Raw genomic sequence first — 11,486 nt, 5'->3', positions numbered from 1 at the left:
CATACCCATAAACATTTAGTTATAACACACTGGAGGAAAGAAAAAAAAACCTTTGTTATAAAAACATATCATTTTAAAAACAAGTTTATATCTGTTATTAGTCACACAGTTTAAGACTAAACACTTACATATATACCAAAACTATATATAAAAATGAAAGGAGGGAGAAAAACAAAAATTTTGGAGTCTTTCTGGACATCTCCAGAAACTTTAGCTAACTCCAGCATTTTTATATAAAGTCAATACCTTTTAGAGTACTCTGAGCAGATGGGTAATGCAAAAAAAATTTTCTTTTGGTCATTCAACACACTCACTCACAAAACACAACTGGCCAGTTATAGCATAAGACATTCAGGGAAAGTGTAGGAGAGAGGTCTCTGTGATCCAGATTTTGTAGGTTCTGCCATGTCGTATTATGGGTCCTGGGATGTATCCTGCATCTAGTCCTCTTGTAGTATTTCTTGTTCTTCAGGGATAACAGCGCCATCCTGCAGGTATTGTCGGACATGGCAGGCAGGAACCCAGACAGGTTTAGAATAATTTTGAGGGAAAACGCATGCGAAACCCCTTCCCATGGTCAATAGGGGGTCAGGCCCTTTCCAAATTTTATCGAGTGGGTCTTTCCATTTGACCTTAATAGATGGGAGGGTAGATGGTGTTTGCCAGTGAAGAATAATAGGAGGTAAGTCCGAATTATTGTAAATATTAAAGAGATTTAATGTAGTTAAGGCTTTTGCTAGCTGGATATTGGGAGGATATGTTCCACCTTTATCTTTATTTAATTGAGCCTTAAGCATTTGATGGGCCCTCTCGACAATGCCTTGTCCCTGTGGATTGTAGGGAATGCCCATGGTATGAATAATATTCCAGAGGGAACAAAAATGTTTAAATTGTTTGCTGGTAAACATAGTCCCATTGTCTGTTTTCAGAAAAAATGGCACACCCATAATGGCAAAACAAGAGAGCATATGGCTTACAAGCTTTTTAGAGCTTTCTCCCATCTGAGCTGTTGCCCACATAAATTTAGAAAAGTTATCAATTGAGACAAACACATATTTTTGTTTGCCAAAGTTTGGTATGTGGGTGACATCGATTTGCCAAATAGCATTAGCTTTTAAGACACGGGGGTTAACCCCAAGAGTCTGAATAGCAGGTGATTTTATAAGACTTGCACAGGAAGAACATGTGGCAAGGATATGTTTTAACTGTGGTAAAGAAACATCAGGAAATCGAGCTCGAAGTCCTTTAAGAATAACATGGGTGGATGTGAGGGCGATCTGGCTGCGACATCTGTCACCCCATTGATCGCCAGGGTTGATTCGGCTGATCTGGCTGGCTAGGCGGGTGTCCCCTTCCTCCCTCACCGCTCCATGTGCGTCCCTCCCGAAGCTGCGTGCTCGGTTGAAGAGGACGGCCTTCCCCGAATAGAGACGGACCGGTCTTCGGTCGAGGGTATACGAGTAGCTGCGCTCCCCTGCTAGAACCTCCAAACAAGCTCTCAAGAATAACATGGGTTAGAGAATGGAAATCAGCAGGATCAGAGACAGAGACTGGGAAAGTTCCTGTGGAGGCAAGGTGGTCAGCTGCAGCATTCCTTCAGACAGGGAACCAGGGAGAGGGCTGTGGGAACAAAGGTGTTGAATATACAGTGGTTGGGTTCGAGAACAGAGCATAGAGGCAATTTGAATCAAGAGAGGGGAAAGTGGGTTGTCATCAATTTTCACATAAGAATGAGCAAGCCATGGAAGTAAGTTAACAGTATACACACTGTCAGAAAAAAGGTTGAAGGATTCTGGTACAGCTTTTAATGCAAGGAAAACAGCATAAAATTCTTTGTACTGAGGGGAATTCTCAGGAATCTCAGTAAAGAGAGGTTTAGGAGATTGTTTGTCTGGGTAATATATAAGGGCAGCAGCTCCCCTTTTTCCACCATCAGTGTAGACTGTAGAAGCAGAGGGAATGGGATCCCGAGAGAAAAGTTTAGGTGCTAGTAGAGGCAAAAGAGGTAAAGAAGCTATCAATTTATTAGAAGGAAAATGGTTATCTATTTGTCCTGGAAACCCCACGAAGCTTATGGCAAAGCGGGAATGATGGCGTATGAGCCACTCTGTATCTGTGAGAGAAAAGGGCATAATAATTAAATCTGGTTCTTTCCCTAAGACCTGCACAGACCTATTTCTCCCTTGGCGAACCATGAATGCTAATGCATCTATCTCAGTGAGGAGTCTTGGAGCTCTGCCTACTGACGTGTGAAGCCACTCGAGAACCCCATGGTCTTGCCACAATGCCCCCACTACTGTGGGGGTGGAGTTGAAGATTAGAAGGTTTACCGGAGAGGAGGGAGAGAGTCGAACAAGGTGCATGTCCTGGAGGGCCTGGTTAACCCTTTCCAGTGCTAAGGAGGCCTTGGGAGTTAACTTACGTTTAGAGGAGGGCTGTTTGTTTCCTTTTAACAGGTCAAATAGTGGTTGGAGGCAGCTTGTAGGCAGATAGAGATACTGCCTAAGCCAATTTAAATTTCCAAGAAAACTTTGTAAAGAAGCAAGAGTAAGTTTAGAAGGAAAAGTGACATTAGGTTTTAAGGGACAAATTTACATTAGAGAAATCTCTGAACCTAAGAAAGATATTGGAGGAATTAGCTGTATCTCCTCAGGAGCTACATTAAGGCTGATTTTCTTTAATGCAGGAATGAGAAAATCACGTAAGGCATAGAGATCTGTATCTGATTTTCCCCATATTAATATATCATCTGTGTAATGAAAAACATTAAGGCCCTTATGAATATATGGGAAAAGGGCAGATTTAACAGCCTCCTGATAAATTGTAGGACTATTGGCCATACCCTGGGGCAGCACCACCCATTCAAATCTATCAGCAGGGCTGGTGTTATTAATAGGAGGAACAGAGAAGGCAAAGTGTTTACAATCTTGCGGATGCAAGGGAATAGAGAAAAAACAATCTTGTATATCAATAGCTATGATTGGAATTCCTGTGGGAATTGCAGAAGCAAAAGGCAAACCCCTTTGGGGGGAGCCCCAGACCTGCATGGTTTTATTTACCGTACAGAGATCTTGGAGGAGGCACCATTTTCCTGAGCGCTTTTTAATCACAAAGACAGGAGTATTCCATGGGCTTCGAGAATGATGAATGTGTCCCAAGGATAACTGCTCTTAGACAAGCTCCTTTAAAATTTCTAGTTTATCCCTAGGTAAAGGCCACTGTTCCAACCAGACAGGCTCATTAGAAATCCAGTCTAAGCGGGGAGTTTGCTTACGAACAGTGGCAGAGGCACTGTGGATATCCTAACATCAAGACATTCCAGAAGATCCCTGCCCAGTAGGTTGGTGCTAATATCAGCTACCAAAGGGCGGAAGTGTCCGGTAGAACCTTCCAGGTCTTCCCACATGAGCGAATCTCGTGTGAGAAATGATGGGGTCACCCCTCCTACTCCATGTATACTGGGTCCGGGGAGGAGTTCCCAATTTTGGGGAACCTCTGCTTGCCTTAAAATTATCTTTTATGCCCCCGTGTCAATCAAAAATTTAAAAGGAATGTTGCCAATCTTTACTGTCATAGTAGGGTGACCTCATTCTAAAACAGGAGTGGTCCACAAAATCTCAGGCCCCGAATTTGTACCATTCAGGGGCATACCATCTTTATGAAATTTCGACCAACAATCTCTCTTCCAATGATACTCTCTACGACATCTGGGACAAATTGTTCGTGGCTTCTGGCTCCCTGACTGAAGGTGGGGTTGTCCTGACTGGAGGCGGGTTGCCCTGACTGGAGGCGGGGTTGCTCTAACTGGAGGCGGGGTTGCCCTGACTGGAGGCGCGGTCGCAGTTTATCTGGACATTGGTTATGCCAATGCCCTTGGCGACCGCACTGAAAGCAGGCCCTGTTCTGATTACGTGGGGTAACTGCATAAACCTATGTCGTAGCGGGTGCCCCATAAGAGCTTGATGTAAGTTCCTGTGTCGCTAGAATCCAATTATCTGTATGTAGGTGTTTAAGATTAAGGCATGCCTGACAGAATTGTGGTATCATGCCATCCCAGACAATAGAGTGCAGGAGTAGAGAGTTTGACTTCAGGATTATAAATATTTCTCTCTAAGGATGCCCTCACCCTTGAGATAAAGTTCGCTAATGATTCATCAGTGCCTTGGTGAAGAGAGTTAATGGGAACTGACGAGTCTACATTGGTTGGGGTTACCCTTTCCCATGCTTGTGTTGCACAGATGTGTACCTGTTCAAAATAACCAGTTGGAAACCTGGCTTCTGCCTGCTGAGTTCCAGATTCAAACACTCCTGCTCCAAGCAAAGCATCAAAATTCCATTCTATCTGTTTGTTACTATTTTCCTGCGATTGTCTAGAGCATTCATCACGGAAGCATGCCTTCCATTGCAGGTAGAGGGGGTCTGGGAGTGCAGCACAAGCCAGGTCTTTCCAGTCCTGGGGGGTGTTAAGGTGCTGGTAAAAACTCCTTAAAATGGACTTGGTCCATGGCGCATGAATTCCGTCCTTCTTCATGGCTTGCCTGAGTTCTCTGGGTACTTTAGAGGAGTATGGATGCCACACCTGAGGGTTTTGTCTAGTTGGGGCCACATTTACAGGGAAGGTGTGGACTTGGTTTGATGATGCGGGGGAGAGAGCTACAGAAGTGGAAGGTGCCATGGAAGCTGCCGTGGTGGCTGCAAGGGAAACTAATACGTATCTATGGGGACGGAGCTCTTGGGGCGGACTGCAAATGGTTTAAGGTCTTTAAATGCTGAAAAAATATCCTTTAACTCTCGTATCTCAGCCACAAGGTCTCTTAATGATGAGGTGTCAGAAGGGGGAGGAGTCGAAGGAGAGGAAGCCACGGGGTCTCTTAATGATGAGGTGTCAGCAGGGGGAGGATTCAAAGAAACGGAAGTCGGAACCGGGGCATCAGGAGGAGGGTTTAGAGAAGCGGAAGCCGGAACCGGGGCAACAGGGTCAGCTGGGGGCGGGGTCAAAGGAGGAGCGGCCAAACACGTGGGGCTAACTGCTGATCCCTTAAGGCATTTAAGTTTTGCGCACATATGCTTCAACTCTCATATCTCAGCCTCAAGGTCACTTACCTTTGTGGCAGAACACCTTGTACATATCTTGTAAGTAGCAAATATAGCCATGAAAACCCATGGTGTAGCGAAAATTAAAGCGTCTCTGAGATTGAGAACCTGTCCCAGGAGAGAAGGATATAATGTCTGGGACACCTCCTCATAAAACGAAAAAAGTCCCATGGTGGGGGGAAATGCGGGGCCACAGAGGCAGGCGGATGCCACTTACCTGTGTCTGGGCAGCTTTTGAGGACCTCAGACCGGGCCACCCAGCGGGGCGTGAGTGCGGAACACGATGGACGCCAGGTGTCAGTTGGGGCCAGGTGTTGGGCTGCGCCACGGAGAAGAGAGAGGAGGTCCGGAGCAAGTGGGGTAGTGGGGTACACAAATCTTTATTATTGGATGGGGGGGTGGCTCAGGCCATGTGGAGTCAGCCAAAAATGGCCGTTCCCCACTACCTCACCACCGGGCAAGAGAGAAAGAGGGCACTGAGAGAGCCCAGAGAGAACCGAGGGGGGGGGGAAGTGAGAGAGCTTTAATTGGGCAACAATCAGGGGTGATGTGTGGGGGCAGGCTTGGTTGAAGGGGGCACTGCTAGGATTTCGCAGGGCGTGGTAAAACCTGGGGGCAGAGACTGCATCAGAATAATTCCTCAGCATCAGCTATCTGCAGATGCAGTATTATTTGATTTGAATTGAGAGATGCATGCAGGAAAGTGGGCCCCACCCTAAGGTTCCAGGACTGGGGGAAATATAGGCTCTATAGTGGAAATGTGAGGTTCCTACTGTCTTAGGGTTCAAGATAGGGTTCAACAATAACTAACCATTGTCTTCTTGAACTCTAAGGAGGTAAGGTTTATATTCTAACCAATTGATGGCCACTTTTAAGTTTTTTCCTTTTAGTTTTTGAGAAGCAGATAGCAGAGAGACACTTTAGCACCTTTGTACCACCCATGGAGCTCCCCCAGTGCTACCCATGGGATTCACATCAGTAAGTGCAGGACCTCACATCTAGAGTGGTGAACTTGGTAAGGCACACACTCTACTGTGTGAGCTGTTTCCCGAACTCACCACCTATAACTTTTGTTAACATGAGGATAAATATATTAATAGTAAAAAAGTTTCTTCTGTCTTTATAAATGCTTTCTCTTAAAATATACTCTCTAATTTTATTTATTTTTAACTTTTTTATCCTTAGGTATTGTATATAGACATCCAGAAATCAAGAGGGCAGGAAGAGAGAGAGAGAGAGGGGAGGGGGGAATAATTGCAGCACTGCTTCACCACTTGTAAAGCTTTCACTCTGCAGTGGGGACTTGGGGGCTTGAACCATAGATTATGTGTCTGGGTCTGTTTTACTATGTATTATCTTGCTGAGATTTAAATGTTTGTTTCTTCCTCTGTGCCATTCCTTTCAGTACCTTTTGCAAGACAGTTCTGGCAATGTTAAAATCCTTTAGCTTTTGTATGTCTAGTACTATTTTGGTTATTTTTTTATATTTAAATGATAATTTTCAGGGAATACATGATTATTTGGCAGTCATAGTCTTTAAATTCTTGAATATACTACTCCATTGTCTCCTGGCCTGATTTAGGAGCAAATTTCCACAAATATTAATGAAAATAGGGTTCCCTAGCCCACTAATCATATTTTCTTGTTAATATAAAACTGAGGCACTCAGTTTTACCCATGAGTCTCCTTCATATTTCTTTTGATAACTAACAAAGTTTCAGAGTTGAGACACTCTAAATCTAGTTCTTATTTTTTAAGTTCACTTATTTACTTATAACTTACATATTTATTAGTTGAATATATATATATGCATATATATATACTCAGCTATTTAAAATGGTGAATATATATATTTACTCAGTTATTAAAATGGTGAATTCACCTTAACTTCATCTTGGATGAAGGAAATCATGCTAAGTGAGAGAAGCCAGAAAGAGACGGGTAAATAGGGGATGTGGACAGAAGTTGAAAAATAAGAACAGAAGGGAAAACACAAAGTAGATCTTGGACTGGAGTTGGTGTATTGCTCCCAAGTAAAAGACTCTGGTGTAGAGATGGAGGTTTCATTTCCTGAAGCATGGTAACATAGGAGGACCTAGAGAGGGCTAGATTATTACATAGAAAACTGAGAAATGTTACACATGTATACTACTATATTTTACTGTCAACTTTAAACCATTAATCACCGCAATAAAGAAGAAACATATTTGTGAAATCATTCAGTAGTTATTTCAAATTACTAATTTCAGTTAGTAGCACTACCTGCAGTTGTATTCATATTGTGTCCAAAAGATTCGACAACACCTTTTTAAAATACCATGGTAGTATTCTATTGTGTTTGTTTCACAAATGCTTTATCTACTTTTCTGTTCATAGGCATTTAGGGTGATTCAATATTTTGGATATTATGGTGTGTGATGGATAGAGATGTGCTTGAGTCCATTTAAATTCGTGTTTTCACATCTCTATGTACCATGAGTCATACTGCAACACTGTAAGGCTTTTATTTTTAATTTTTTAAATGACATCACCATACTATTTCACAGAGGGGTGAGGCCAGGTGTTGATGCATCTGGTTAAAGGTACACATTATAGTACACAAGGACCTAGGTTTAAGCCTCTGGTCCCCACCTGCAGGGGGAAAGCTCTATAAGTGTTGAAGTTCAAGTGTCTCTCTCTGATTCTTTCTCTCTCTCTGATTTCATTTACTAATGAGAAAGATAGGAAGAGAGAGAAAGAAACCATTTTGGTACATGTGCTACTGGGGACTAAACTTGGGATCTCTCACCCTTGAGAGTCCAGTGCTTTATCTACTGCACCATCACCTCAACCACTGTCTCTATTTCCTCTTCATTTCCCTCTGTCTTTATACAATAATAAAGATACCAAAACATTACATAGGGGCTAAAAAAAAATTGCATTACCTACAATAGGAAATCAGAATTCTCATTTCTCCACATAATAACTAACACTTGTCACTTTCAATCTTCTGGATGTAGACAAATGTGTATGTGGTGGCATCTTACTGTGGTACTATTTTACATTTTCCCCTTAACTATATAGTTGAAATGAGTTATCCTCTCTAAATGTATTTTCAATGTTTGAAATGCCTTTTGTTGACCTGTATTTTTAATTTTATAATTCAATTATCAAATTAAATTCAGTGTCAGATTTAGTTAAGGTTTTAAAATTTTTATTTATAAAAAGTAAACACTGGCAAAAACCATAGGATAAGGTACAATGTCTGTAATATTGATTTTTTTAACCTACTTGCTATAAGTAAGCTAATGTTTTTTACTTAATGCTTTTCAGATAGTCTCCTTATGATACCAATATCTTGTTACAACTACAAAAAACAACAGGCTCTATCCCTGAAGTACCACTTAGAGGATATGATAGCCATGAGAACTTAAATTTACTAAAAGACAGGACATATGAGGGGTGGCATGAATGGCAGAATTGCTATTATGATGGAAAATACCAAAATGGAACATTTACACATAAGACAATTCATAATGCAGGTGAGGATCATATGTATAAATCACCCCCAGAAAATACCTACATGGAGCCTGTTGGTTGTGGACAATTTGTTTTTACAAGCAACAACACACAAAAAGAATCTAATCTTGCATATTTTTTAAATGAAAATTTGCAGCTTCAGGAAAATAAACTTGTGCAAACTGCTTATGATCATTCTAAACATTTCACAGGTGATGTGTTATTAGAGTTTAACCTTAATGTTCCCGAGATTCAGAGTAGTAGTGATGAGGAAAAATATCTTCTATCTGATCAACATGAGAAGTTTCCAACATTTATTCAAAACCAGAGAGTTCCTATTGGAGAAAATTCTCATAAATGTAATGAATGTGGTAAAATTTTTAAGTGTCAATCAAGCCTTACTGTACATCAGAGAAAACATACTGGAGAGAAAACTTACCAATGTAAAGAATGTGGAAAAGTCTTTAGATGGCATTCTGGCCTGGCTAAACATAAGAGAAACCATACTGGAGAGAAACCTTACCAATGTAAAGAATGTGAAAAAGCCTTTGCATGGAAGTTTGGCCTGATTCGACATCAAAGAATACATACTAGAGAGAAACCTTACCAATGTAAAGAATGTGAAAAAGCCTTTGCATGGAAGTTTGGTCTGATTCAACATCAAAGAATACATACAGGAGAGAAATCTTACCAATGTAAAGTATGTGGAAAAGCCTTTGCAAGGATGTTTTACCTGGTTCGACATCAGAAAATACATACTGTAGAGAAACCTGACAAAAGTAAAGGATGTGGAAAAGCCTTTACATGTTGGTTTGACCTGACCTGACATCAGAGAATACATACTGACTAGAGAGAAACCTTACAAATAAAAATAGTGTGGTAAAGCTTTTTACTGGGTCTCATACCTCACTCCACACCAGAGTACATACTAGAGAGAGATCTTACAAATGTAAGGTGTATGGAAAAACATTTAAGCAGACCAGGCACCTTAGTCCTAATCAGAGAATTCATACTGGAGAGACTCTTTATATATGTAAACAATGTGGAAAAGGCATTAAGTAGATATCAGACCTTTCTAAACATCACAGAATTTAAAGCAAATAGAAAGCTTACCAATTTGGAGAATGTGGTATACTATTCGTGCAATTCACATTTAAGTCAGCATTAGAGAACTCACATAGAATAGAAACCTTACAAATATAAGGACCATGGAACTCTTTAAGTCACATTTACATCTTATTAAATATGAAAATCTATTCTTGAAGGAAACCTTACAAATATAAATTAATATTCAAAGCTTTTAACTGATATATATATATATATATATATATATATATATATATATATATAGTTACACAGCAGGAAAAATTAGAGAATTTAAGTCAAACAAATGTAGTAAAGTTGAATTACCTGTATAAAATTGCATAAATTCAAAAATAGAAAATATAGTTAAAATATAGGGTTTTTTTCATTTAAATGGATATATTTCTAAAGATACCTAGCCTCCTTTTAAATTCCTTACACAATTTTTTTTACTTCAAATTCATTTACAGAGTAAGTCATGAACACCTGGTATTTAAATATCTTAATTCAAAATATTGGGAAAAAAGTTTTAAATTCAGCCTAATTTTATAATTTATTGGATTTTTTTAGTATATCAGAAGTCAAATAACACTTTATTATATTTATATTTTCTAGTTAAGCCAAATTTAAAACTGTTATTAATATGTCAGAGGTTCAAGGAAATATGTTTGTACAACTATAATTTTCCTTCTGTACTTTTAAAACAATCCATTTGCCTATTTGTAACAGAAATGCCATTAATGTACTTCATCTCTAAACTCAATTCACCTTATGTCTGTACTCCACAATTTTTATAGAAAACACATTGTGGAGTGTTGCTCTCTCAAAGAACTAAATTAGTTTGTATTTATACCTGCTTACACTAGATGGCTAATAATACATGAAAACAATATAACTGATATTTGGGTACATTAGAGTGTTACCAATAAGAAATGCTTAGAATATCATTCATTGCCTTAAATAGAGAAACATTCTGAATTTTTAAAACTCATTTAAATCTCTTATTTAGAAAAGTATGTTGAATATTAAAATGCTGAAGTATTTTGCTAGTAAGACAAAACATGAGTCTAAATAGTGGTAACATTGCAAAAGACATATTGAAAATCTTTACAAATAAGCTATAGTCATAACTACCATAAAATATTGATTATTATATATCCAAACTTAATAATGTATGTTTTGAAAAACATGGCACTCAGAACTGTCATGTCATTGCATCAAGTAAACTGGGATGCTTTTAAAATACCTGCTATCTTTATTTTGAGAATGTTCGTGTGATGATTTTTATGCTATAAGTACAGTATGTAAAATTGTTATTAAAACTGAGCGATTTATGTTTTAACTCTGATATGTAATTAATAAAGTACTATCCTGCTATAAACAACAACCTTCCATAATTGTTCATGTTTTCATGTAACAGACCACAACATACTGCTTGGTAATGTGTGGTAATCACTGGTAATCATTTCTCCTGGTAAACTAAGACTAAGAGGGTTTCAATAGTATCCCCTATATTTCATTTCCTCATTTTTATTACTATGGTGTTTAAAATTATAGGAGTATTGTCAAGATTTTGGCTAAATAGTCCATGAATTGATTTGTCATCTATTTTATATAGATAGTATGTCTGGGAGCTGAAGAGATAACATGGTTATGCAAAGAGTCTCATGTCAGGGCTGGGGTGGTGGTGCACCTGATTAGGCACTCATATTAGAGTGTGAAAGGACCTGGGTTGAACTCTTCAGTCCCCACCTGCTGGAATAAAGTTTCATGAGTGGTGAAGCAGTGTTGTAGGTGTCTCTCTACATCTC

The 11,486-nt window shown here is 39.4% G+C and overlaps 1 protein-coding gene across 1 annotated transcript; it reads left to right on the top strand.

The window, feature by feature from the left end:
• Positions 1-8,656: 8,656 nt before the first annotated feature.
• LOC132533531 (zinc finger protein 790-like) lies at positions 8,657-9,418 on the top strand. Its single transcript, XM_060175717.1, has one exon. It carries the CDS (start codon positions 8,657-8,659, stop codon positions 9,416-9,418), a length of 762 nt encoding a protein of 253 aa, XP_060031700.1.
• The last annotated feature ends 2,068 nt before the right edge of the window (positions 9,419-11,486 follow it).

Source organism: Erinaceus europaeus, chromosome 16 (genome assembly GCF_950295315.1).
Source record: "Erinaceus europaeus chromosome 16, mEriEur2.1, whole genome shotgun sequence".
Taxonomy (NCBI): Eukaryota; Metazoa; Chordata; class Mammalia; order Eulipotyphla; family Erinaceidae; genus Erinaceus; species Erinaceus europaeus.
The sequence above is the reverse complement of the archived record's forward strand: the minus strand, read 5'-3'. Positions and strand labels throughout refer to the sequence as shown.